Below are 27,463 nucleotides of genomic sequence, written 5' to 3' on the forward strand. Positions count from 1 at the left end.
CTCCTGTTGACAAGTTCCGCCTTGTAAAATTGGTAGAGAGTAGTTTTAAACATTGCTCAAGAATTAGAAAACTAATATTGGTTTGAAAAACTTCATATTAAATCTAATATGGTAAACTTAATTCCAACCAATTTGAATTCATACAGTTCCTGGAATTTTACATTGTCTACTTTTATAATAGTTTAATTTTTTATTTTATTATATGTAACTTACATTATTAAAATCACTGCGGCACTGTATGGATGAGAGATGAGATCACTCTCGTCTAAAAAATAATTAAGAATATAATGAAGATTTAAAATGACTTCTAAATCAAACATTAGATTAGGTCTAATTAAATATAATCTTAAACTCGGTCAAATATGATAAATTAATACATCTTAATTAGTGTGAGATTAAAGGATCTTATTTATATCGACTTAAGTTCATCCACATGAAGGTTCACTTTAACTCTATAAATAAGTTGACAATAAGATAGGTAAAGTAGACATTTTAATAACACTTATTATACATAACTACTCCAAAAGTGACTTGGGCATCAAAGTGTGTTTTGTTAGTACACCCCCTCTTTTGGAGTGATAACACTCGAAGCATCTCGGACGATAATAACTCGGAGCTTACTCAGTAGTAACAAAAAAGAGAATACCTACTTGCCCTTTGTAAGAACAACTGATGTTCACCTTGGGGTCGAAAAGGACGTCAAAGAACTTTATGATATCAACGAGAAACATGATGAACGAAAGAAGAAGATTGGTTGACACCCGTATGACCGGAGCATGACGGATGAACACATTGATGGAGTTGTTGAAAGAAACGACTCAGCTTAAAAGGCATAATAAGGAGGAGATCACAACTCTAAGGCACAAGAATAAAGCCTTATGAAAGAAGTTGGTAGTAGGGATCCATGTGTCGCCAAATGTTGAAGGTGGCCATACCAAGAGACTATGACAAAGGCAACAACTATTTTGCCTCAACCAATACACACTCCAACAATTGTAACCCAATCACTCAAAGCAAAGAGCCACAAAGTTTAATCATGAATCAACACCTCTGGCACGATTAGAGGCTTCCAACAACATCCTTACTAAGTTCCCTCTTAATAGGAAAGGGCTAACCATACTGATATGACGAAACCACCGATCTGAATGAACACATCAATGTCTATGTGATCCAGATAAATGTGTATACCATGGAGGATATAGTTCTCTTTCGTGTGTTCTCCATATCCTTAAAGGGGGCGACACTAAGTTGGTTCACCCAACTTCCTCCTTTTCAGTTAACTACTTTGATGCCCTTGTAGAAGAGTTTGGAATGTAGTTTACTACTAGTCGGCCAAATCACCTAACCTTCATTGCCCTTGTAAGCATAAGGTATTGTGACTCTTCATGGAAAGGTTCGGTTGCCCTTGTAAGCATAAGGTATTGTGACTCTTCATGGAAAGGTTCGGAAAAGTGGCTCTGAACATCCACAACCTCAACATGGAAGTAACAATGCACCATTTAGTCACCTAATACCATTCGAGGATAGCTTATGTAAGAAGTTAGGGGCTGACCTTAATGAACTATAGAGGAGGGTTACGAAGTTTATTCAACTTAAGGAACTACGTAATTTTAGAAGCAAAGTAAAAAACAAGATGGTGACCGAGAAAACGCACAGGGACAGGGAGAAGCCATAACAAGGTCCTCCCTAGATAAGGCCAAGAGAGAATTGAGGTCCAAGGTTCTCCCAATATACTTCGTTAAATGCAAATCAAACAAGGATTCTGGAGGAAGCCCTTAGTGTCGAGTACATTCTGACCCTTAACACTCCCAAACATTGCCCCCCCCCCCCCCCCCCAAAAAAAAAAAACAATGCATGTACCACTGGAACTTCGACAATTCAATTGAAGAGTGTTTCACCTTGAAAGAAAAAATTGAAGAATTGATTCAAGCGGACCACCTTCTAAGATTCATCAAGGAAACAAGGGTTTTCATAACTAAGTGTTCCTCTAAGAGAGAATAGCGTGAGCGTTGAAGTCATGAGGTACATGGTCACCGAGACTATTTCAATCGAGACAATAACCAACCCCATGGGTCAAACCAGAGGCCACAACTGATCAAAATGAGAGAGGACACGAAGCCCCTCTACACGAAGTAATCAACACCATTGTAGGGTAGTGGTCTCAAACTTGATAAGAAGAATGTCACCCATAAATTTATATGATGTCAACTTCAAAGCAATTAACCCAATGTAGGATGATCTCATGATTATCACGTTAGAAGTAAAGAAATTTACACTCATGAAAATCCTGGTGGATCAGGGAAGCTCACTACACATTTTCTACTGGAAAACCTTTAAAAAGTTGCAAATCCCAAATGTTGACATCCAAAGCTTATGGTGTTGAGATAGTGTGATTATTAGGAGAGAGTATAAATATGAAAGGTTACATCGACTTGTTCTCTAATCTGGGAGAAGGAAGTTTGAAAAGTCAGACTATCAAGATCTGATACTTGATAATCGATGCAAATACCTCATACAACATTCTCCTGAGAAGAATATCCTTAAATAACCTAGAAACTATAGTGTCAACATCACACTTGACAATGAGGTTCCCTTATGCATCCGGAGACATCATCACGATCCATGTCAACTAAAGAACCGCGAGAGAATGTTATGTGGTCATTTTGAGAATCACACCCTTATATCCTTGTTGAGATTGCCAAACGACAAATAATTAACCTCAATCTGTAATAAATGGTGATGTAAAGGTCAAGCTCGACAAAAACACAACCACCATCTGATTAAGGCACAAAGGACAAGAAACAAGGATAGGGACCAACCTCATAGAATCCGAGGCCAAGAAGATATATTGGGTCGTCCTTCAAAATGCTAACCTATTCACTTGGACAGTCGAAAACATGTCAGGGGTAGACCTTGAGGTGATCTTGCACAAGTTATTCGCGTACAAGGAAGCTCACCCAAAGTTGCAAAAGAAGACAAAATTAAGGGATTAGAAGTGGAAAGTTGTCAAAGAGGAGGTTGATAAACTTATCAATGTTAGATTTATCTGAGAAGCACGATGCACAACATGGTTAGAAAACACAAAAAAAGTTAGTGAAAAATTAAGAATCTGTACATATAAAATGGACATCAACAACACATATCCTAAAGATGCTTATCCCTTATAAAGTATGGACGGCAAGACAAAAGGTCCTCAATTTTCTAAACACCTAATCATGATATAACCAAATATGAATGCACTCAAAAGATGGAAAGAAGACAATTTCTATAACCAAAGGCAACTATTTTTCTCCAAATTTGATTCAACTTTATATGAACGAACAACATCAATTTCTCCAAAATAAATTTATGCACCCGAAATGGATTTTCTTGCAACTCCAACCTCTAATACAAAACTGATAGTAATGTTGTAACCCACAACTATTGAAACAAAGACTTATTCCTAAACATGTTTATGATATTAGCCGAAAAGATATCTACAACACTGCACCAGTTAATCAATATATATATATATATATATATATAAATAAATAAAGCTTTATTGGATTATGTATGTTGTAAATGTTGGCCTATCTTTTTTTTTTCTCATTAAACTAAGGACATCCATTAATTTTCTCTTATTTCTTTTTATTATTACTATTTATTCTTATTAGTATTATCATTATTCTTATATGACAAAGAGGTCACAAAATTCTTACTCAATATACCCGCTGCTCGAAATCTTGAATCTATACGAGCATCAATTGTTATTTATTCAAGCTTTTATTAGTGTAGGCTTAAAGAGTTATTTACAACAGGATGAAAAGACTTATTTTCAATGTGGCGAGGAATTGGACTCAAGCAGGGATCATAACAAGACAATAAACATGGTGGGAGAAAGTTTCAATTAAAAGCAAGAAGAATTACCAATTTGTCATGGATGTAGCCTCAGACAAACAATATTTAATGGTACGTTATTTTATAAATGAATAATATTTAATGTTCTATTAATTTATGTTGATAAAGTCAATAATATACATTACCATATACTTGAATATTTTAATTATATTCAAGTGTTATAATAAACATATTATGAATAGAATAGGAAAAATATTTCAATTCAGTAACCAATTGGAGTGCATTTATGCATACTTTTCGATTCATGTTTAGCCTATAGTGAATATGTGGATTTGAGAGGCTAGTTCATAGATTAAACTTTGGTAGATGTATGACTAATATCTTACCCTAAAAGTTGTTAATTATCTAAATCCTATTCCACTTTATGTATACTTGTAACTAACAATTTTATAAGATTTTTTTATTAACAATAAAAAATATTTAAATTAAATAAATTATTTGGTGATGATCCATATACAAAACTTCACTTATAAAATTATCTTTGAAAAAACCTATTCAAACAAAATGCATACTGCTCTCACATAAGAACCCAAAAAAACCTTAGGACAACCCACAACCATTAGGCTTGCCTATATGCTACATATTCAAACATACCACAGTGGTAAGCAACAGTAGAAAAAATAAGACTAGAAGGTCTTAGTCCTAAGGCATAAATGTAGCTCTGTATATAGATTTTACATAAGATTTCAAATAGTTTTACAAGTTTTAATTTATTAAAATATATAAATAATTTGAATCAAATTAAAGTTGACTAAATCTATAATAATAATTTACGTCGATCTAAATTTTGAAAAGTAAATTCATGTTTACAAAATACTTAATATTAGAAAAATATAAATCATGATGCCTTAAAAGCATTTTTTTTTATTTAATCAATTGTCTTAACCAATATTAATCAAATAAATTATCAACTATTAATGAAATATTTAGAACAGATAAATAATAATTTTGTAAACATATTTAATTAAATCAAATCAATATAACATGTTTAAAATATAAATTGTTTGAATGTACATGACAATGTTTGTAATTATTATATATATTTTGACAAATACACATAAATGTGACAATTCATATTGATTTTTTTAAAACTAAAAATTAATAACAAGTATATTAAAAATTACAATATCAAAAATTTAAGTGAAATCCATTTATTACAAGATGATATTGTTATGGCACTAAAGGATATAAAGGACTTTGCATGGATACCTAGATGGAAACCACTAGTTTATGGGAAAATGAAAATAAACGAAGATGGAAGCTATGAGTTATCACTCAATAAATATTGTCACAGGGAAGTCTATATATAGGGATCAAAATTCTATGTAGGCCTTTGGCTTTTCTTCTTGTAATACATCCAAAGCGGAAATTTTGGCCATTTTGCATGTAATTCATATGTAACAATTATTTTAGAATATAATAACATGTCATTGTATCGCATAGTTCACTACAAAATACAAAATAAATAATATAAACAAGTAAAACATCATGAACAACCAAGTGTTTAGAATAAGAAGATGGATATAAATAAGCAATGTTCCAGTAAATAATTTCAACATTGAATATATCTAGCTAGAGTTGATTGTTTGATCCTTTGTCACTGTTTCATCTGGAAATAGAATAGGTTTTGGAGGTATTTCCAAGTCTTCAATATCTCCTTCAAGCATTTCCATTACTATGTTCATTGAGGGTCGATCATTTGGTTTTAGTTGTATGCACCATAGTGCAACTATAATCATCTTCTTTGCTATTTTATTTTCTTCTTCTGTCACATCTTCGATATCTGCATCTTTCTCTTCCCTAATATGATCATAGATCCAAAGGGGAAAGTAAAGTTGACTTGAGTGATCTGCGTGAGGATTTAGATTCTTCCTCTTACTTGTCATCTCCATCAACAACATTCCAAAGCTATAAACATCAGCCTTATGGGATATTCCTCCAATATTTTTATAAAACAATTCTGGAGCCATATATCCAATGGTTCCTCTTGCTACAGTCATTGTGACAATGCTATTATCTATTGGATATAACTTTACCAATCCAAAGTCAGAAACCTTAGGAATGAAGTTTTCATCTAGTAAGATGTTATGGGGTTTAATGTCAAAATGCAAAATCTGCATCTCACACCCATGGTGGAGATAAGCAATCCCACGAGCCACTCCGATTGATATATTATATATCTTTTCATAGCTTAAATGTGTATTTCTCTCTTTTGAGAAAATAAATTTATCAAGAGATCCATTGGGCATGAATTCATAGACAAGAGCACGTTTTGAGCCACTAACACAAAATCCAATTAATTGTACCACATTTTGATGATGTATTCTTCCAATGGTTGCAACTTCACTGATAAAATCTTGTCCATTTCCTTTGGATTTGTTCAATATTTTGATGGCCACAGAAGGTCCACTACGCAACTTTGCCATAAAGACATAGCCAAATCCTCCTTCACCTAACTTCTCTTTGAAACCTGCAGCCATCTTCTTGATTTCCTTGTATGAATATCTAATAGGTGCCAAGCTATTTTGTTCAAGGTAACTTTCAATATTTTCATACATTGACATATTTCTTTTTCTCCATTTACATATAAAAATACCAATTAAGAATGGTAATCCAAACAAAACTTTGTAAGCCCATACCATAAGAATAATTTGTGTGAGATATCCTGCAAGAAATTTTTACTTGGGTGATTACACTGGTATTGTAAAATGAAATAAATTATTTGTTAAAATATTTTTTGGTTCACAAAATCCAAACTTTACACATCCATAGTAACATTACACAAAAGAGTAAATTTAATGTCTATCACAAACAATTATCAATAAATTTCATTTTTGACATTGCTATCTATAAAATTTTATGTAACATTAATATTTCCTAAGACCTAATTGAGATGGTTGTAAAAAAATACAAATAGTTTTTTTAAAATAATTTCTTTAGTTTCTATAAACTTTTTAAATTCAATTTGTGTTCCTCTAACTTCTTTAACATATTGAAAATTACAATTTTTTTTATCTCTAAGGTAATTAACATTTAATATCGATTATAAACCTTTATTTATATCACTTTCACTCTTAAAATTTTGAATTTTTAAATTAGATGAAGAAAATATTACAAACTTTTGAACAAATTAATATTGAATTTTTAAAATGTGGAGAATATAACTAAAACATAGGTAAATTAAGATGATAAAATATCAATTAGAATATGTTCATCTCACTAACTAGACAAAAAAGACTTTGCATTTGAACCTTTTATAAAGGTTGTGTTCGATTAGTATAAATCACAATGTAATCTACTTACATTTTATAATGTGGTCTTATTTTAGTTGATGTTTCTAATACACATCCCTCGCGCCGAGGACAGTATGTGTTCACATCAAAGACATTAAGCATGGGAATCAAGAGAAGCTTAATAACGGGTAACATGATAGGCTCAAATCTCGACTAGAATAAACTCTTAGTAACTTTGATGTCATATAAGGATAATGAGTTTAAGTTTAACTTCAACTCACAAAGTTGGTTTAATAAGGTGAGGTTTACCACCACTTATATACTATAATTTGGTCTTATCTTTATTCAATGTGGGATCTTCAACAATGTGGTTAAAATTTATTATCAAATGTCCAAAACAATGCTTAAAACATAATCATCGTTGAAAATAGCAAATGATGATGGTTACAATGTATAATTATCATCACGTGTCTTTTAATATATAGAAATCATGCCAACACAAATAGTGTCATTTTGTAACTTTTAATGTTTTCTTCTTCTCCATTGTATTGCTCCCACCATCGCCACTCCTTTGCATTTGACCTAGTAACAAAATTTTATTTTTATGTCTTTTACAATTAGATATTTGCTTTCGCTAAGTTTTTCTCATGTACGAATGATGGAGAAAGAGAATGTCTAGAGCTAGGGAACAAAAAGGAAAGCGAGACCTCATATTTCTTCACACATTTTTCTTTAAACTCTAACGAGTATGATATGTGGAAAATCTTCCAAAGTCGGGGAAAAGTTACTGGAACGTTTATAACTAGGAAACTAAATGGGAGAAGACAAAGATATTACTTGGTGAGATTTGTAGAGGTTGTCAATGAAGTAGAAATAGAAAAAAAGTAGATGCAATTTGGATAGCAAGCATGAAAAATCACGTTGGTTGACCAAAATACAACAGGTTTGAAAAAAATAACAACCAGAACAAGAATGAAGGGATAAACATAGAGCAAAAAATCGAAAGAACAACAAAATAGGTGAAAAGGATCAATACTTTACTTATGCACAAGCGGTAAAACGTGACACTAAGAAGGAAGGTAAAAAAGATGCAATGGAAGGAATATCGTTACAAGTGTAAGAGAAGGAGAAGATGTGGATAAAGAGAAGTTTTGAAGTTAGACTACATGATGCAAGTAAGATGGATCTGCTAAATGAAAACTTTATCCTAGGTGAGCTATGATTCATCATAATAAGATATTTAAGGGATAATCAAGTGAATCTCTCACCTGATAATGAAATGAATATATATAAACAATTGAGGAACACAATGAATGATTTTCAAGCACGTTTGAGTCTTCTTGGTCATCTCAAGAAACATCGAGAAATAAGATCATATAGGTGCGGTGTAGAGGCATACCATTATCCTTATGGGGCATCAAATGCTTCAAAAGGATTGTGGTTATCATTGGAATGCTCATCACAATAAACAAATGTTGTTGGGTCTTGGGAAGTGTTAAAGTATGCGAGATTGTAGGTATGTTTAGCAATTAGGAGTTTCACTATGATGTATTGGAAAATCAAAGTCAACGGTTCAATTATCAAGTGTCGTGGGAAGATGATCTCACTACAACAACAACCAAGAAGGAACACAATTAAAATATTGGGGGAACAAACCTATGGAAGACAAATCATCGTTAGCAACAATAGGTGGGATTAAAACAAATTCATTAGAGTCAGAATGTTCGGAAATTAATTATCTTGATATAGGATATACACTGGGTAATGGGGAGCAAACCACAATGGAGGTATCAAACATTAAAAGGTCGACCACCAAAGAGAGGGATGAGAAGATGACAGGGTCGTTGGTGGGTAATTACCAAGGGGAGATCAAATTTTATATCGTCCTTACTTTCCTTTTTTTGCGTTGCGTGTGACATTTTGACTTCCCTGACTTCTTCATACCATTTCTCTCATTATGATTAATATTGTGAAGTACTTCCTCCTATGAGTTCACCATTTTTTTCCTTCATTATGCTTTATTTCAAAACTTTTGATTTTTGTACATTTTCACTTTGACTACTCCATGAATTACTTGCCCAATAAGGTTCTCAAGAAATAATTTTTGTTAGATTTCCTTTCCCAAATACCACACTTGTACATTGGAACCCCCAATGATGAATTTCTTCTTCCACTTATACTTGATAAACAATATCATTGATTTTTGTGTTTTTATTAATTTTTTCCTCACCGTGGGTTTATTTATAGTTATCAAGGTGTCAATGGTTGTCATTACCTTTTTTAAATATTCTTGTCTATACAAAGATAATAGTATGTGTTGAACATGCACTTTGATGTCTCCAAATCCATGAATATTGGTTGAAGGCTTTGCTGCTGCTTGTGTGTGTGGGTTTTGGGTAGTTTGAATTTGTAATCCACTCATAGAATTGATCACAAGTTGTTTGATTTTAATGTATTTGAAAAAAATGTGTTTTCAAAGAGAAGTGGAAAAACAACTAGTTGTTTTATCGTTTCAACCGGTTGTTTTACACTTACAGTTTTTTGAAAGGATTTGAAACTGTTTGACTTTGGTTGACTTTGCTGTCAAACCAATTCAACCGGTTGTTTCAAAAATTCAACCAATTGATCTTTGAAAATCCTTAACAAAATTCTGTTAAGTTGATTTAATCTGATTTAAATTATTTTAATTGATTTTGGATCTTTAATTAATTACTTTTAACAACTAGTTGGAGTATAAATAAGTGGTTATACGCTCCTGGTTGTTAAGATTTCAAATTAACAGTTTCAAATCAGTTTTCTAAGATTGCTTCAAGTTTTGGATACTTTCTAAGAGTGGAATATGATTGTGCTGTAATTAAGATTGCTTTGATATTTGATAATTATCAGGTGTTTTCCATTCTCTTTCATTTGACTTGTATTTCTGTAAAGTACTGTGTTGCATAGAGTCAGAGGGTGTTCTGATTTGTGGTGTGTTGTAATTGCCAAAGGAAGTGTGTGTTCTTGAGGGGTTCAAGATCACTTCTTTGGTGTGTGTGGTTTGTAATATGTGGTTGATTACATATGGAATACTTAGTGATTTCTAGGGACTGGATGTAGCTCTTAGCTTTTAGTTTTAAGTTTTTTTATAAACTGCTGATAAAAACAACTGAATGAATCGCATAAACAACCGGTTGATTTTATGGAAATCAACTAAAACAATTTTGTAACTTATGCATTTTCATTCCTTTGGCTTTGATTTTTCATTGGCTTTCTTCATACCTTTAAAGTTTGCGAAAAACGTTTAAAAACATTTCACTCCCCTTGTTTTAGGCCTACAATTCTAACCATATGCCCTTAGACCTAACCAAAACAACCTTGTTTTCTAAGATAACCTGGTTTAATTATGGAATCACTTATTCAAACAACATTTATAGTCGTTTGCTATCTTGCTCTATCGCCTTACTTACTTTGCTATCCCATAAATTATGCACTCTGATGAATTTCAAGCCATCTAGAAAGAAATTTTCTTTTAGCGTATCCACCTTATTATTGTCATGCAACCTTCTGATAAAAGCTTTTCTTTAACCATTATTTTTGTTGGTGTTGAGGGAATAAAACAGAGCAAGATATTTGTTAACAGAGAATATAAATTTTATTTCATTGCTACTTTTCAAATAAGAATACAATCTCTCTAAATAGTCTTACAATAGACTTCTCAAATTCTACCTTCTCTATCATAAAACCTATACTATAATTTACATTTAAATCATAGTATAAATGACATTTAAAACTAGAATTAAAGATAATAATTATTAGCTATTCAAATGCTAAAATAAAACTGATGAAGGCTGACGGCTTTGAGTTTAATGCTAACAAATTCCCCCTTAAACTCAAACCTTTCATATTTTTCATTCAGATTGTTATCGCTCACACTTCTAATTTTATATTTTTCCTTACCCCAACTGCCTCCAATATTATATTTTTCTAGTAGTCACCATATTGTCCTTGATTAGAAGCAACTTCAATTTTCTTCATTGCACCAATCCGTGCAGAATTTTGAATTGAATTACTTTTAATTTTCCAAACAAAATCTTCTCCACTTTCACCCTTTGAATTAAAAGGATTTAAGAAAGACTTTGACTTCAATGAGCTTTGAAGATAATGATTATACCATATTTCCCTTTCAGATGATGTCTCAACACCATTCCATTTATGGTCTTCTCCTAAATCAAAACCACTATTTTCAAGTAAAACACATGAACCAAAAGGGGATTTGAATTTGAATTGTAATTCACTCACCTTTTCTTTTTGTGCCAAAAGCAACAAATGAAGTTTTTCAACTTGATTGACTCTACTTTCCTTGTCTTTCTCCATATCAACATATTTTTCTTCCAATTTTGTAAACCTTTTTTCCAGGTTATCAAATTTTGCTTCAACACTCTCCAATAATTGTCTCATACTGAGAATATTACTCTTCAAGTCAGGTACATAAATTTTTGTGACATTTTCTTTGGATTTAAAGGCCATGTGCTCCTCCTCCATTGGATTGAGAACAAAACTTTTTCCCTTCATTTCAACTTTAAACAAATCTCTGCCATCAACATCTTTAATTAAGCAATGTTTATTTCCAAACATCACATTATAGCCTTTTTCCAACAATTGACCAACACTCAAAAGATTTTGATCAATCTCTGGCACAAAAAGAACATTTGTAATGATTTTTATACCCTTATAGCTTGTGATAGCTATTGTGCCTTTTCCTTTTACTGCAAGATGTTCACCATTTCCAATCCTCACCCTTTTAATATCAGTAGTTCTCAATTCCTTGAAGAGTTCCTTGTCATGTGTCATGTGGTTGGTGCAGCCACTGTCAATTAGCCAAGATGCACTTGAAATATTGCTGCAAAAACCAGTTGCAACAAAAAGTACATCCTCCTCCTCCTTTGCAATTTGAGCATCTACATCTTGTTGCTCACTTTGGTTTCTACAAATGATTGCTCCATGCCCAAGTTGATTGCACTTGTTGCACTTAGCATTAGGTCTTCTCCAACACTTAAACAGCTGATGACCTAACTTGTTGCAATGCTTACAAGGAAGATAATTTCTACCTTTGTTTCTCCAGCCACCTTCATGTTTGACTAGTAAGGCTCCTTCTACTGCTCCATCTTGTCTCATGGTTCTCCTTTGTTCTTGTGCTTGTAAAGCATTTAAGAGCTTTGCAAGAGAAATCTTTGATAGGTCATTTGTGTTCTCCAGGGTTGTTATGGTGGCTTCAAACCTCTCTGGAACTGTTACAAGCAGTTTTTCCACAATTCTTGAATCTTTTAACACAGATCCAAGCAACCTCACTTTGTTGGCAATGCTTAGAAGTTTGTCCGGGTACTCTTTTACGGATTCCGACTCCTTCATTCTCTGCAATTCAAACTCTCTGATTAGATTCAGGGTTTGCATTCCAGGAATCCTCTCATCACCTTCATATTCTGCCTTGAGGTAATCCCAGATTTCTTTTGCTAACTTCAAGGACATTATCCTTGTGAATACCACAGGAGATACAGCTGCAAATAGACATGCTTTTGCCTTTGATTTCTTCATCTTTTTTCCTTCTGTGATTTTATTTGTGCCACCATAGGGTTTCCTGGAAGGGACTGAATTTCATAGTCCTCTTCTACAGCTTCCCATAAATCCAATGCTTCTAGGTAGGTCTCCATACGAACAACCCACATTTGATAATTGTCTCCATCAAAGACAGGTGGTGCCATTGCTGAAAAATTTGATCCTCCTTCCATTGGTGCACTCTACTAACCTCACAATCCCTCAAGAAAATAGCTCTGATACCACTTGTTGGTGTTGAGGGAATAAAACAGAGCAAGATATTTGTGAACAGAGAATATAAATTTTATTTCAATGCTACTTTTCAAATAAGAATACAATCTCTCTAAATAGTCTTACAATAGACTTCTCCAATTCTACCTTCTCTATCATACAACCTATACTATAATTTACATTTAAATCATAGTATAAATGACATTTAAAACTAGAATTAAAGATAATAATTATTGGCTATTCAAATGCTAAAATAAAACTGATGAAGACTAACGGCTTTGAGTTTAATGCTAACAATTTCTCTTACTCATTCACTAAAAACTGTTTCGCTTCCATCTACCTGTATTAGTGTTCATATTGTTTTACAATCTCACTTATGCTCGTGACTAATCCTGAACTTTCCTCCTTTACATCACAATTCCCATTATTTTGCTTTTTGAATTAGTTCCTTCGAGCTTACTTCACTTGAACACCATTTCTTTGTTCCTTCAATATTTGGCTTGTTCACGTGTGTTTTTCTAATACCAATCCACATATTATCCAATTTATCCCTAACTCCACTGCATTTACCATTCCAAGAAACATCCAAACCCAATTCTTTGCACTCTCCCATTTACTTTTTGCATATAAATACCTCTTGCATTCTCCCCCACCTTCGGAAGATTTTCTACATAACATACTCATCGTAGTTTACCGGAAAGTGAGAAAAAAAAAAAAAGAATGGTGTGGAGTCTTTCTATGCTCATGTGTTTTGCGCCCTTTTGTCTTTGTTGTTGATAGTTTTCATACTCAACTCATTGGTAGCTCCTCTTTCTATTTTGAATCTGATTCCTTTTTATTTAATGGGGTACCTAGTGTGATAACTTTTTGGGAGATGTTCAAAACATTAAAGTTGAGGGGATCCTCTTTCAAGATTTTCTACTTAGTGATGCAAATCAAGTGTGTTTTGATAATTTGATTTTTTTTTTTATCTTAAAGTGTGTTTAATAATTTATATCATTACAAGAAAATTATTAAATAGAAACTAATTTTAGAAACTAAAAATAATTAGTTGCTATGGTGACTAAATTAGAGATCATTTTAGAAATTAAAAAAAATTGGTTTCTAAATTAGTTTCTATTATTGTTAAATGGTTTCTAAATTGGTATATAATTAGCAACTAAGGTTTTTGCTACCAAATTTAGAATATAAATAATTGGTAGTTAAAACATTGGTAGCTAATTAGATACTAATTTAGAAACTATTTAAAAATAATAGAAACTAATTTAGAAACCAAAAATTTTTTTAGTCTCTAAAATGATCTCTAATTTAGTCACTATAACAACTAATTATTTTTTGTCTCTAAAATTGGTTTCTATTTCATGATTTTTTTGTAGTGTATATTCATTGACAATATTTTGGACTTTAATTATGCAATTACATAAATTATATATTGATTCAAAATGATGTCAAACTATTTCTTATAATTATGTTTGCGATGTAATATGAAGTAAGATAATTTGTAAATAATTGTGTTTATGAAGGATTTGTTAGGAATTAGATTGAATGCAAGTTAAAGTTATAATCAAAACTTGGGATGACAGCGAGGTAAGGTGAGTGCAAGTTTGACTATACACATCCACATTCCCGAAATAAAAAGTTATTCTCATCCTCGTCTCATCCCATTAGGTATAATTTTTTTTGTCTCATTCTCATCCTCATTAGGTAATGGGTGTATCCATATCCACGCTCATACTCGTTCTCACACTCTCCCAAATATTAAATAAATAATGTTCTTACAAAACAAGAAAAAAAATCACAATAAATAAAATATGTTATCAAATAACAATTACATGTAATAGAAATTTCATAACAATTTCAATATATTGTTTTGAAAATATTGAGGGGGAAAATACCTCAGAGATTTGAGTGAATTTGGTAAATATTAAACATGGTGAATTGTTGAAAGAGAGAATGAAATTTTGTGTAAAAAAAAAAAAAGTTCTTGAAATGAAACAAAATTAAGAAACAAGAAAAAAAGAAAAATATTTTTTTTAGGTTACCTAATAAACTAAGAGTTTACAAAATTTAATTCAATAAAATTGAGGTTTACGTTTCCTAAAATGTAATTTATCATTTGAAGAAAATTACTTAAAATGTAATTTATCATTTGAAGAAAATTACTAGAAAAAAAATGTGTAATTGAGAATATAATTAAAGAGAAAATACTTTAAGATATGAGTGAGCTTGATAGATATTAAATAGTTAAACAATTGGGAGAGTATGTAAAATAAGAGTTTTTCAAATGGAATGATAAAAAAAAACATGGATGAGAATAACAAAAATAAGTTTTCTATTCCATACCCAATTTAAAATATTAAATATTATGATGCTCAAAGTTTATTTATAACCCATAATTAAAACAAAACAAATATTATAAAAGTTATACATACAACAAATTTTTTTACTATAATTATCATATATTACTTTCACCAATTATTCATATCATAACCAATCATTGAAAGGGTTGAAAATTTTGAAAATAAGTGGGTTTGGAAGGGGAAAAAATGGTTTAGGGAGCATATTTTGTGGAAGGTTGGGTAGGGTAATATGATCTTATTTTTGAATGATACTTGGATAGGGGATAAGCCTTTAAGGAAGAAATATCCTAGAATATATAGTATTTTAAAACAAAAAAGAAAACTTATAATAAAGGAGTTTGGATAACATACCATTGGACTTGGAAACTTATAGGTAGAGGAGGGATTGGTTTGAGTGAAAAAAACTAATGGTCAACGAATTAGTACATATTATTCAGGATATTACAATACATAAAGATCAACTAGATGAGTGGGAGTGGAAGGAAGATAGAACTTGTTGGTATTCTATGCAATCTGCCTACAGGTTAATACATAGTTTTCCCTTATAGGAGAATGATGTAAATTTTAATTATCTGTGGAAAGTTAAGGCCTTACCCCAACCTTATCTTTTGTTTAGAGGGTATTCTTGAATAAAATTTCTACAATACATAACTTGCTCAAAAGAGGTATCCAACTACAGAGAACTTTGTGTGCTATCTGTAATAGTTTAGAAGAAACCTATCCTGTTTACATGTAGAATTACAAATCAAATTTGGAACATGTGTGATGTGTGGTTAGGGAGAATGATGATACATCATTGTAATGCTAAACAACACTTTTTAGGTTTTCATCATGGGGGTTTAAATAGAAAGGGTAATCAAATTTGGAAAGTTGCGTGGATAGATCCAATGTGGACTTGTGGATACATAGAAATAATGTTATATTTAAAAATCTTAAACCAAATGACATAGAAATCTATTCTATAGTACATGTTAAATAGTGAATTTAGGATTTAGGATTTGTGTGAATAACGAAGAAGTACACTAAGATCATAAAATCTTTACGTATCCGTGTGGCTAATCTTATTAAGCTACATAGCCTAGATCCTTCAATGTAGTTCTATGTAGGAAAAGTTTAACTTTTGTGCATCCTTGGTTATGTGTGTATCTGTGCAACAAAAGCTTAGTGGAGTACAAATCAGTGCTCTATGGATTACAAACATAATGGAACCTAGAATATAATCCTGGACAATTGTTGAGCAAATTATTATACTCTGTAATAAATTATGCAGCCATTATTTCAACTCATAGATTGATACAAGGAATAACGAGTAGTGCGAATTTTACATCTGTTTTTGTGTGCAGAGGGGCTACAAACTGGTTTAAAGTCTCCTCATTTTATATATTTTTTATTATTGATAAAAAAAGTGGTTGAAATGTTTTAAAAACAAATTAAAATTAAGAAAAAAATACACTGACTGTAACTGGTCAAATCTTTTATTGTTTTAACAATATTTCTATTAATGAAAATTTTAGAACTCCTATTAAAATTCTATTTTAATAATTGTTAAAAGCTATACTCCAGTTGTGTAATTAAAGCATTGAGAAATTAAGATGATAAAATCTTACCTGGTTCTATTATTCTCTCTAGCACTTCCAATATTGTAAGAAAACCCTCTGAAATGAAGTAAAATGTGACTTTATAATAGTCTCAACAGTTATTCAAAAAAGAATATTTTCAGATTTTGATAAAGGTTATAGCGGTCAATAAGTTTAACAGTTATTTATTTTTAATTTAATGCTTACGTTCTTATAAATACATGTAAAACATAAAAAATAAAAAAAATACCATTTTTTGTTCTAAAAGTTGATTGAATTATTATAATGATATTTTGAAGATAATAATAATATATCTAAAATGAAACATAAAATATAGATGACTGAAGCTTTGTTTTGAAAAATTCTGAAAAAAGTGGTTAACAGATGATTATTTGAAAATATATAATTATGTAAAATGTGTCTTAATATTTGGTTTAGGATCACTCACCGCATTGAAGCTTCTGGTTAGAAGAGTCGAAATAGCAATAGCTATCATCATCTGGACAAAGATTCTGACAGGCGAGTTTTATCCATGAAATCTCGAATCCATAGGCGAGTGCGGTGTGCATGGAAGAGTAGGAATGGTAATCGAAAGTGGAGAGAGAAGTGGGAGCAACAAGCTTTACCTCACACCCAACTTCTAAGTCCTCAGCTTTTAGGTCTCCACCAATTGCATATGAATACCCCTTCCCCTCCCACTTCACCCACTCTCCACTCTCCACATACTTCCCTTTCTCTCTCACCCAATCATTACAATTCACAAACACTATATGCGAGAAACTTCCTTATTGGGAAATGAGGATAGAAAAATTGTTTGTTTCCCATAAAGTAAAGAAGGAAAGAAAGATACAAAAGAAAAGAGAGGAAGATGAAAGGGAAGCTAAAGAAAAAGAAAAACCAAGTGAGGGGTGGTGTGAATCTAGAAAGAATGAGGAATATCTTATAACACCCCTTACAAGCATATTCAAAATGGAAAATCAAGAGAAAATCCTTGGGAAACAAAAGGCGTGGGAAAAGAGTGTTCCTTCTCACAAAGTCATTCAACAAGAAGTAAAAGTTGAAAATACCTTTGAAAACATGTTTCTTGTTGAACAACCTAGCCTTACCTTTTGTAAAGGAACACTTGCAAGCATAGTGAAAAAAGAAGAATCCTTAAAAGAGACTTGCATAGATAAAGATGTAGTGGATTATTTCTCATATGTGCTAGGATATCACCAAGTGAATGTCAAGTTATCTATAAGCATCTACAAAAACAAATTTTTATGTGAGGTAGTGCCTAAAGAAACTTGTCATGTCTTATTGAGACAACCATTGCAAAGTGTACAAATTCTCATAAACAATGGTTGTAACAACGAGACTATCTTTACACATAAGAGAAAAATTCTTCATGAAGGAGAACTCATGGGCCAAATTAGAGTTGATAAAACTCTAGAGCTTTTAAAAGGAAAACTTTTGTCCCCCATGAGAAAAGATGTTCAAAGACATTACCCTAGATACATATCTTGTTTTAAAACTACACCTAAGCCAATGTCTCATGAACTCTATACTCCTTCACCTTTTGCAAATGATCCTTGGGAAGACACAAATTTCATATTAGAGCTTCCTAGGACAACAAAAGGTTTTGATTCCATTTTCATGGATATGGATAAACTCTTCCTTAGAGAAGTGACAAATCTTCATGGTTTATCATCAAACATAGTGTTGGCTAGAGCTCCAAATTTTGAAAATCATCATTTGAGGATTCTCTTGGAAAAACTTGAAACTAAGTTATACACTTTAAATTCTTATCATCCTCAAAAGAATGGTCAAAATACATTTGAAAACCTAGCTCTTTTTACTATGCCTAAAGAAATCATGAAAGACAACCACAATTCTTGGGATGAGTATCCTTTTCCTAATAAGCATGCATACAATGGAGTAGTCCACAAGACTACAAATATTTCTACATTTGAAATTGCATGTGGACTTAATCCTCTCTCGCTTTTTAAGTTGTTACCCTTTCCTAAAGGTATTGTGCCTAAGGAAAAGGTAACCAATATTGAAAATTTTCAAATACATAAGAGGATTAGAGGACACATAAAACCATCAAAAGGAAAATATTGTGAAAAGTTGCCAAAAACAAAAGAAAAACAAAAATGGCAACTTCATACAATTAAGTTCTCTCCAATTGCTCACACTAACTCATTTGCTTTGTTTCAAGATTCCCATAGATGGACATTTGATCCGGGAGGACAAACCTTGACGAAGCAAGAGGCTGCTATTCGAGATCAAATCTATAGATCTGGGGATATATCTTCTCAAGAAGGAGGAGATGATGGACACCATCCAGCCACATCCATCCCCCTAGATGAAGAAAAAGCATTGGATTTGAGGATAAATCCTTTTCAAGAGGGAGGAGATGATGGAAGAGGCCCCAACACCAACCCTTTGAGAGGCCACCAAAATGCTACCTTGAGGCAACCACTAGAGTCATAGTCAAAGAGGGGTCAAGAGGACACATTTTACATGTCATAGACTCTAGTGTGTCATAGTTTTTCTTATTTTTCTAGTCAAAGTAGCATAGTTTAAATATTTTTGTAAATGTGTTGAAACATGCAAAGTGGTACCTAAAATGCTAACCTAAGTTTAATTAGAGTTTCCTACTCCTAATTAAACTTAGGTCCATCCCACAATTAGCCTAAGTGGAGCATAAGGTTCTAGAACTCCTAGCACATCTAAGAGGTTTTGTAGATCATCTAGCGGTTCTAGTGAAATCGTTTAGCTACTCCTCTAACAAGACTATATAGCCTGTTTGCTATGTTTTTTTTTTTTATTTATATGTTTATCTGTTGTAATCTTAAGAGTGTGTGCATCTCATATTCTGTTTTCCAGAAATTTTGTTTTTCTTTTTTTTGTTTCTTGCTCTTGCGAGTTGCGCTTTTGTTTCATTAATCCGTGTGACTGTGTGTGTCATGAATTACCATTTTTAATATGCTAGCAGAGTAGGTTGAATGACCTGCTTTGCCTCCAATGTTGTTTCAGTTCTTTTTCTTTCTTGTTGAATAATTGTTTTCTCTTGTAGACTATTTTCTTCTTATTGTCTTCTTCATGTATTTTTCTGAAACAGAATACAGAAAGCAAGGTTTTGTTATGAATCTTTGCAATAATCCCGCAAGTTCATATTACTTGCATCTTGGAGAAAATTCTAGAACTGCGTTTATCTCTCCTCAACTCAATGGAGAAAATCCCTTCACATAAAGGGAAAATTGTGGTATTAAAGTTGACACCTCTCCTAATTAAGTTTGATGTTGTTGGTACTTATCCCATCAGAACCCTCCAAAAAAAGTTTTGAGCATTCTAGAGTGCTCTGACATTCTCAAAAAAATTGATTAAAGTATTGTTAGCACTCACATAGGTATTTTTTAATATAGCATATGATGACTTGAAATAGAGAATAACCTAGTAATTTTTGTTTAAGGGTTACCTCTCCTAACCATCCTTTCAATAAGTGATTGATAGATGTTATTTATTCACTTATTTTTCTAAATATCCTTTCTGACGTTATCGGTAAGTTCGATATTAAGCCTTTAAGGTTCGACCCGAGGCTTAGTAGGTTGTGTGGCGTTATAGGTAAGTTTTGATATTAAGTCTCTAAGGCTCGGTCTGAGGCTAGTGGGATGTATGGCATTATAGGTAGATTCTGATCTATATAACGATAATTTGGATTGAACGAGAGCCAATCCTAGAAAAATTCCTACGATTATATATTTTATAGATGAATCCCATTAATGTCATGTTTAAGATAGTTTAAGGCAAGAATAAAATGTTATAAAGGTAATTTTGTCATTTAATAGTGAATAAGGACTTAAAGTACGATCAAATACAAGAAATGGGCGGATCAATATAGCATAAAAAGGATATACAAGGTAAAAAAAAAGGCAGAATAAAAATTGGGGTGAATTGTTTTCACAATATTTTCGTAATATTGGAGTCAATTAATTGATTGATCAGTTCAACTAATTATAAAAAGCACAATAAGTATATATTCAAAAATTAAACTAGTTGTTACGAGAATTCAACCAATTGATTTAAACGCAATAAGTAGAAAGTTATTGATAAAACAAATATCAGAGTAAGAGAGAGATTGCACAGGAGATTGCACAGGAGATTTATATTTGTTCACTCTTACATCCATCAAGAGCTACATCCAGTCCTCAGCAAATTACTAAGAATTCACTAAAGCAAACACACAAGGTTTACAAGAACACAAAACACTCTTAACCACATACAAAATTCAGAAACCCTATCTGAATCTGTTTACACCAAATTGCAGTGAAAACAATAAGATTTGAATACACCTCGATTATTACAAATGAAGCACAAGAAAAATGTAAACCCAGAAACCTTCTTTACCAAACAAGAATGATCCAAGAAGCAAACTCAAACTCCAAGAATGATTTTAAAACTTTCTATTTTTTCTCTCTTATGAAAATCGTTTTTTGAAATAATCAGATTACATCCTTATATAAGGTAATAATGATTGTATAAGAATTTTGATCATTTAATGAAAACAATTGTTTCAATTAAAAATGCATTGATTAATATAACAGAATTATGTTAAAAACATTTAATTGATTTTCTTTAAATAGATGAAATCAACAAATTTTAAACCAGTTCTTTTATCGAAATAACTTATTGATTTCACTTAACAAAAAAGACAAACTAAAAGACAAATCATTTTTAAATCCTTAAAAACCGTAAGTGTTTTAAACCGGATTGATACGATAAATCAATATGTTAAAAATACTTACTATAGTCAACAAACATGAATAGAAGTAATTTCAACTTATTAATATATGAATCAACTCATTAAAAAAGACAGATTTAGAAAACAAAACTTTTCAAGGAGATTACTATTCAAGTAACTTGGATCATTGTGTAATGAAAAGTTATATATAAAAAGCCATGTTTGTTGAACTTTAAGCTCTAGAACGCAACAACACATGGTAGATGATTTCTCTTCCACCGGGCACAAACCAATCGGTTGTCGTTGGGTACATAAAATCAAGTATAATTTTGATGGGACCATTGAACGATATAAAGCTCGTTTGGTCGCCAAGGGCTTCACCCAGGTTGAAGGTATAGACTATAAGGAAACTTTTTCTCCTACTGCCAAGCTCACCACTATTCGTTGTTTATTAATTGTTGCTTCCCGCAACTAGTATACACATCAACTTGATGTGAACAATTCATTCATTCATGTGAAATTACAAGAAGAGGTGTATATGACTCCAACTCCTGGTCTTCGCCCATAGGGGGAGAATCCGGTATGTCTGCTTCACAAATTAATTTATGGTTTAAAACAAGCATCACGAAATTGGTTCTCAACTTTTGCAACTACAGTTAAATCTACTGGTTACATACAATCCAAGGCAGATTATTCACTTTTTACTAAATCTCAAGGTAAAAAGTTTACTGTTATTCTCATTTACGTCGATGACATCCTTAAAAAAATCTATTTAATGTAAAATCATTTGGATTAAAGCTTACTAAATATTACTCTTTTGGTCATGGAAAAGTTATGCAATCCAACACATGAAAAATAGAAAAGACAAGTATTGTCTACACAAAAATTGTAGAATGTCATCATGCATATTCAGGTGGAATGAGTTCATGATTCCGCATTTGCAAACTTTGGAAAAAAAAATAAATTTAGTAACCCATTTGTTCTAACTTTATAGATGTAAAATATTTAATAGAGACAAAGAAGTGAAAAATATTATAGATGTACTTCTACTTAAAATGACAAACAAGCTGAATGTAAAACAAATTTTTATTATACATAACTAAATAGTATGCTTCACTAAAGGATGAATTGCATGTATACTTATACTTTACATGAAATAATTAGGAGAAGGAGTTCAATTCATTCGATGTCGAGTTTATTGTTTCACCATCTCTACTCAATTCATCTAGAAATAAAGCAGGCTTTGGAGGTATTTCCAAGTCTTCAATGTCTCCTTCAAGCATTTCCACTACTCTATTCATTGAGGGTCGATCGCTTGGTTTCAATTGTATGCACCAAAGAGACACTATGATCATTTTCTTTGCTATTATCTTTTCCTCTTTAGTCAAATATTCCTTATCTATATCTTCCTCATCTTTGATATGATCATAGATCCAAAGTGGAAAGTAAAGTTGACTTGAGTGGTCTACATGGGGATTTAGATTCTTCCTCTTGCTCGCCATCTCCATCAAAAGCATTCCAAAGCTATAAACATCAGCTTTATGGGATATTCCTCCAATATTTTTGTAAAATAGTTCTGGAGCCATATATCCAATGGTTCCTCTTGCTATAGTCATTGTGACGATACTATTATCTATTGGATATAACTTTGCCAATCCAAAGTCAGAAACCTTAGGGATAAAGTTTTCATCTAGTAAGATGTTATGAGGTTTGATGTCAAAATGCAAAATCTGCATCTCACACCCATGGTGGAGATAAGCAATCCCACGAGCCACTCCAATTGATATATTATATACATTTTCATAGCTTAAATGTATATTTCTCTCTTTTGAGAAAATAAATTTATCAAGAGATCCATTGGGCATAAATTCATAAACAAGAGCACGCTTTGAGCCACTAACACAAAATCCAATTAACCGTACCACATTTTGATGATGTATTCTTCCAATAGTCGCAACTTCATTGATAAAATCTTGTCCATTTGCTTTGGATTTGCCTAACATTTTGATGGCCACAGAAGGCCCACTGCACAACTTTGCCTTAAAGACATAGCCAAATCCTCCTTCACCTAACTTCTCTTTGAAACCAGCAGACATTTTCTTGATTTCCTTATATGAATATCTAATAGGTGCCAAGCTATTTTGTTGAAGGTAATTTTCAATATTTTCATACATTGATGTATGTCTTTTTCTCCATTTACATATAAAAATAACAATTAAAAATGGCAATCCAAACAAAAGTTTGTAGACCCATAATATAGAGATATACATGAGAATACCTGTAATAAATTTTTACTTTAGTGACACTTATACTATAAAATGCAACAAGGTATTTGTTAAAGTAAATTTTCGTTCATAAAGTCCAAACATGACATATCTATTTACTTGGTAACATTACAAAAAGAGTAAATTTAATGTTTAGCATAAACAATTATCAATAAATTTCTTTTTTTTATGTTACTCTTTATATAAATAAATTTTTTCTGTAACATTAATGTGTCCTAAAACCTAATTCAGTGATGGTTGTAAAATATAAAAAAAAAACAGATTTTTTTTAAATAATTTATTTGTTTCTATAAACATTTTAAATTCAATTTGTGTTTCTTTAACTTTTTTAACGTATTTACTATAACTTTTTGTTATTTACTACAACTTTTTGTCTTCTCTTATTTCCTAACATTAGTTCCTACAGGTTCGATATTCATCATTAAAAACAAATTATTACTTCTAATTCGGTACACTTGCTGAATTAAAGAGTAATCAACTATCCCAAATATTGAATAAATAACTTTCTTAAAGAGTAAAAATCACAATATAAAAAATGTTATCAAATAAAAATTAGTCATAATAGAAATTTCTTAACAGACTATAATCTATTGTTTTGCAAATGTTGAGAGGGAAAATACCTCGAAGATTTGAGTCTGGGATATTTGACATGGTGAACCCTTAAAAGATAAAGTGCAATCTTGTGTAGTATGAAAAGTTCTTGAAATAAACTAAATTAAAAAATAAGAAAAAATAATAAATTTTTAGATTACTTAATAAACTAAAGATTTACAAATTTAATTTAAAAAATTGAGGTTTACAATGTAATTCATCATTTGAAGAAAATCAGAAAAGTGTGTAATTAAGATTATTGTATAGTAAAAGAATAGTTTTTTTAAAATGGAATGAATCAAATGACTGACAAGAACAATAAAAATAAGTTTTAATAGGTTGTTTAATAAATTAAATATATTTCAGTAATTTAAAATGAAAACGGATAATTCATATCCAATTTAAAATATTAGATATTATTTACAATTGTGCCCAATCAATACGGAAATTAAAATTTATCTATTAAAAAAAAAGTTAAACTTTCAACAATATTTTTTAGTATAATTGTTCTCATATATTACTTTCACCAAACAGTTCATATTATAACCAATCATTGAAAGGGTGAAAATTTTATATTATAACCAATCATTGAAAGGGTTGAAAATTTTAAAACTAAAATAGAATTAAAAATGACAGTTTAATCTAATAAATTCTAAATCTTAAATCATAAACTATTGTAAAAAATGCTTGGAAATTTTTAAAAACAAAATAAAATTTTAAAAAAAAAACAGAGAATTGTATCTTGAACCGTAGCCAAATCTTCTATTTTTTAACATTTCTGTAAATGAAAATTTTAGAACTATTAATAAAAGTCTATTTTAATCATTTTTGTGTAATTAAAGAATTTAGAAATTAAGATGATAAAATTGTACCTGGTATACAGAATTTTAGCACTTCCAGCAGTGGCAGACTAAATGAGCCTGAAATGAAGGAAAATATGAAGTTTAGAATAGTGGTGATCTCTACAGTTTGATAAAGGTTATAGCGGTCAATAAGTTTAACAGTTACTTATTTTAAAGAAAATAAATGTTTAATTTAATGCATATGTTCTTATAAATACACGTAAAATATAAAAGATACAAAAATTGGTTTAAACTAATTGTTTACAAGCTTTTCAGTTAATTTAAATGTATATTTAGAAGATTTAAACTACATGAGTAAGGAGCATAATAACGTGCTTATCTAAAAAAATTGGTTAATATATTTTGGTTTAGGATCACTCACCTTTGATGCATTGAAGCTTGTGGTTAGAAGAGTCGACATAGCAATCTCTATCATCATCTGGACAATGTTTCTGACAGACGAGTTGTATCCATGAAATCTCGAATCCATAGGCGAGTGCGGTGTGAATGGAAGAGTAGGAATGGTTATCGAAAGTGGAGAGAGAAGTGGGAGCAACAAGCTTTACCTCACACCCAACTTCTAAGTCCTCTGCTTTTAGGTCTCCACCAATTGCATATGAATACCCCTTCCCCTCCCACTTCACCCACTCTCCACTCTCCACATACTTCTCTTTCTCTCTCACCGAATGGTTACAATTCACAAACACTATATGCGAGAAACTCAGAGATTCCCAATTTATAGAGGCATCTAGACCGGCTTGGTATGGATTCGAGTGGTAAAAGGAAGTGTAAGTGTCAGAGAAATTGGAGCGAGAGAGGAAACGGAGAGGAAGGGAGGAGAGATTATGGTGCTGCAGAGCAGGATCAACAACTCTCACTGTGTAGTTCTTGTAGTTTATTGACTTCACATGATATTGTCCAGAGTACAGATACAACACCGTAAAGTTATGCTCACAACCAAGTTCATACCTTTCCTCACCACACTTTTCTGGGTCGCCTTTTAATCGAAATGGATAACTGATGTTGCTGATTTTACCACAGGAAGAAGGGGGACAAACGTGTTCTTGGTGGTCCTTGGTAGCAGAAATATGGTGGAGTAGAAGTAGCAGTACCACCAACACTGCTCTCTCTCTCCACATCATGTCCAGACTGTTTCTCACTGAATTCAAGTGCAAACAAATCCAAGTTAGATATTTATATTTAAACATCACACACTGAATTTATAGCTATAAAGGACCACATTTTTCCTTTTACAAAATTGTTTGAAGACTTATGATACTTAAAACGTAGACTTTGACTCAGAAACCGCGTTATCTTGTTTCCGCAACTCATTTTAATCCATACAAAATTTTAAATATTCGTGAAGTGCATGAATTTTGATTTCGGTATTTAATCATCTAATTTTGTTGATGGTGTTCTTTGAGTTTCTGAAACCATCCTAAATTGTTTGTTTTAAAAGCTTATATTTTGAAAAATAATTTTAATGACCTTAGAATTTCTGTGAGTCCCAAAATAATGTTTGTTTGGTTAAGAAACTTCAACATGTGATAGGTACATAAATTGTTTTAGTGAATTTTTCCCCGAAAATGGCCTCATATGTTTCTTTGTGTTAATTTCTTGAACATATTCTTCTTGGACATGGGAGCAAGAAAGAGTGTGTGGTGGGAGAACGAAGCACTAACAATTTTCTGTATGTGTAAAAGGTAAAGGAGAGGGAAAAACATATGGAAGCAATTCCAAACACGTAACCCAAAATTCCAGCATACTTTTCAACTTGTGGCCTTGAAAACTCAATAATTAAAAGTGCGTTTCGAAGAATTTGACGTAGATCTCCAAAATTATAATGTCGCAAAAATGTATATGACCTTGTGGACTTTGACCTTGATAAAGTTAATAAAAGTGAACAACTCAGAGATAATTCTTGATAGAATTAAACACTTGAGTTACATAGGATGAGCCGTGAGATCCTCACTCGGCTAATTAGTAATTGAAAGAATAAAAAATCATTAAGCAATTTTTTTTGGTAGAAAAGCTAGCAGGAAATTTCTAAACCATGTTTTCTGCATGCAGGTATCAAAACCCTCAAGTGCATGTAGTTTCATTTGATGTGGTTGTCATTAATACTTCATGATCCTCTTCATCTTGTTCGT

The 27,463-nt window shown here is 31.6% G+C and overlaps 2 protein-coding genes across 3 annotated transcripts; both read right to left on the bottom strand.

The window, feature by feature from the left end:
- Window positions 1–5,008: 5,008 nt before the first annotated feature.
- On the bottom strand, window positions 5,009–17,450 carry LOC150029476 (rust resistance kinase Lr10-like). Its single transcript, XM_090299073.1, has 3 exons — window positions 17,318–17,450; window positions 16,900–16,947; window positions 5,009–6,562 (listed from the first exon to the last, which is right to left on the bottom strand). The coding sequence occupies exons 1-3, from the start codon at window positions 17,436–17,438 to the stop codon at window positions 5,466–5,468; spliced, it is 1,266 nt and encodes a 421-aa protein (XP_090155199.1). The 5' UTR covers window positions 17,439–17,450; the 3' UTR covers window positions 5,009–5,465.
- On the bottom strand, window positions 17,384–26,554 carry LOC137813291 (rust resistance kinase Lr10). Of its 2 annotated transcripts, XM_090299064.1 has the most exons (4): window positions 25,696–26,554; window positions 25,344–25,391; window positions 24,501–24,539; window positions 17,384–23,873 (listed from the first exon to the last, which is right to left on the bottom strand). In XM_090299064.1, the coding sequence occupies exons 1-4, from the start codon at window positions 26,519–26,521 to the stop codon at window positions 22,756–22,758; spliced, it is 2,031 nt and encodes a 676-aa protein (XP_090155190.1). In that variant the 5' UTR covers window positions 26,522–26,554; the 3' UTR covers window positions 17,384–22,755. The 2 variants fall into 2 exon arrangements, with proteins under 2 accessions (XP_090155190.1, XP_068471517.1); XM_068615416.2 differs by lacking the exon at window positions 24,501–24,539.
- Between the last annotated feature and the right edge of the window lie 909 nt (window positions 26,555–27,463).

This window comes from Phaseolus vulgaris, chromosome 1 (assembly GCF_051622355.1).
Source record: "Phaseolus vulgaris cultivar YP4 chromosome 1, ASM5162235v1, whole genome shotgun sequence".
In the NCBI taxonomy this organism is placed as follows: domain Eukaryota; kingdom Viridiplantae; phylum Streptophyta; class Magnoliopsida; order Fabales; family Fabaceae; genus Phaseolus; species Phaseolus vulgaris.

What these genes read in the sequence shown, in the direction of transcription:
- LOC150029476 (XM_090299073.1), bottom strand. Translation starts at nt 17,438, where the DNA reads ATGCACACCGCACTCGCCTATGGATTCGAGATTTCATGGATAAAACTC. An exon ending in TAACCAGAAGCTTCAATGCG is followed by an intron (nt 16,948 to 17,317) that starts GTGAGTGATCCT and finishes ACTTCATTTCAG; the next exon opens with AGGGTTTTCTTACAATATTG. An exon ending in AGAGAGAATAATAGAACCAG is followed by an intron (nt 6,563 to 16,899) that starts GTAAGATTTTAT and finishes AATTTCTTGCAG; the next exon opens with GATATCTCACACAAATTATT.
- LOC137813291 (XM_090299064.1), bottom strand. Translation starts at nt 26,521, where the DNA reads ATGTTTAAATATAAATATCTAACTTGGATTTGTTTGCACTTGAATTCA. An exon ending in CAAGCTTCAATGCATCAAAG is followed by an intron (nt 25,392 to 25,695) that starts GTGAGTGATCCT and finishes CCTTCATTTCAG; the next exon opens with GCTCATTTAGTCTGCCACTG. An exon ending in CCCAGACTCAAATCTTCGAG is followed by an intron (nt 23,874 to 24,500) that starts GTATTTTCCCTC and finishes AATTTATTACAG; the next exon opens with GTATTCTCATGTATATCTCT.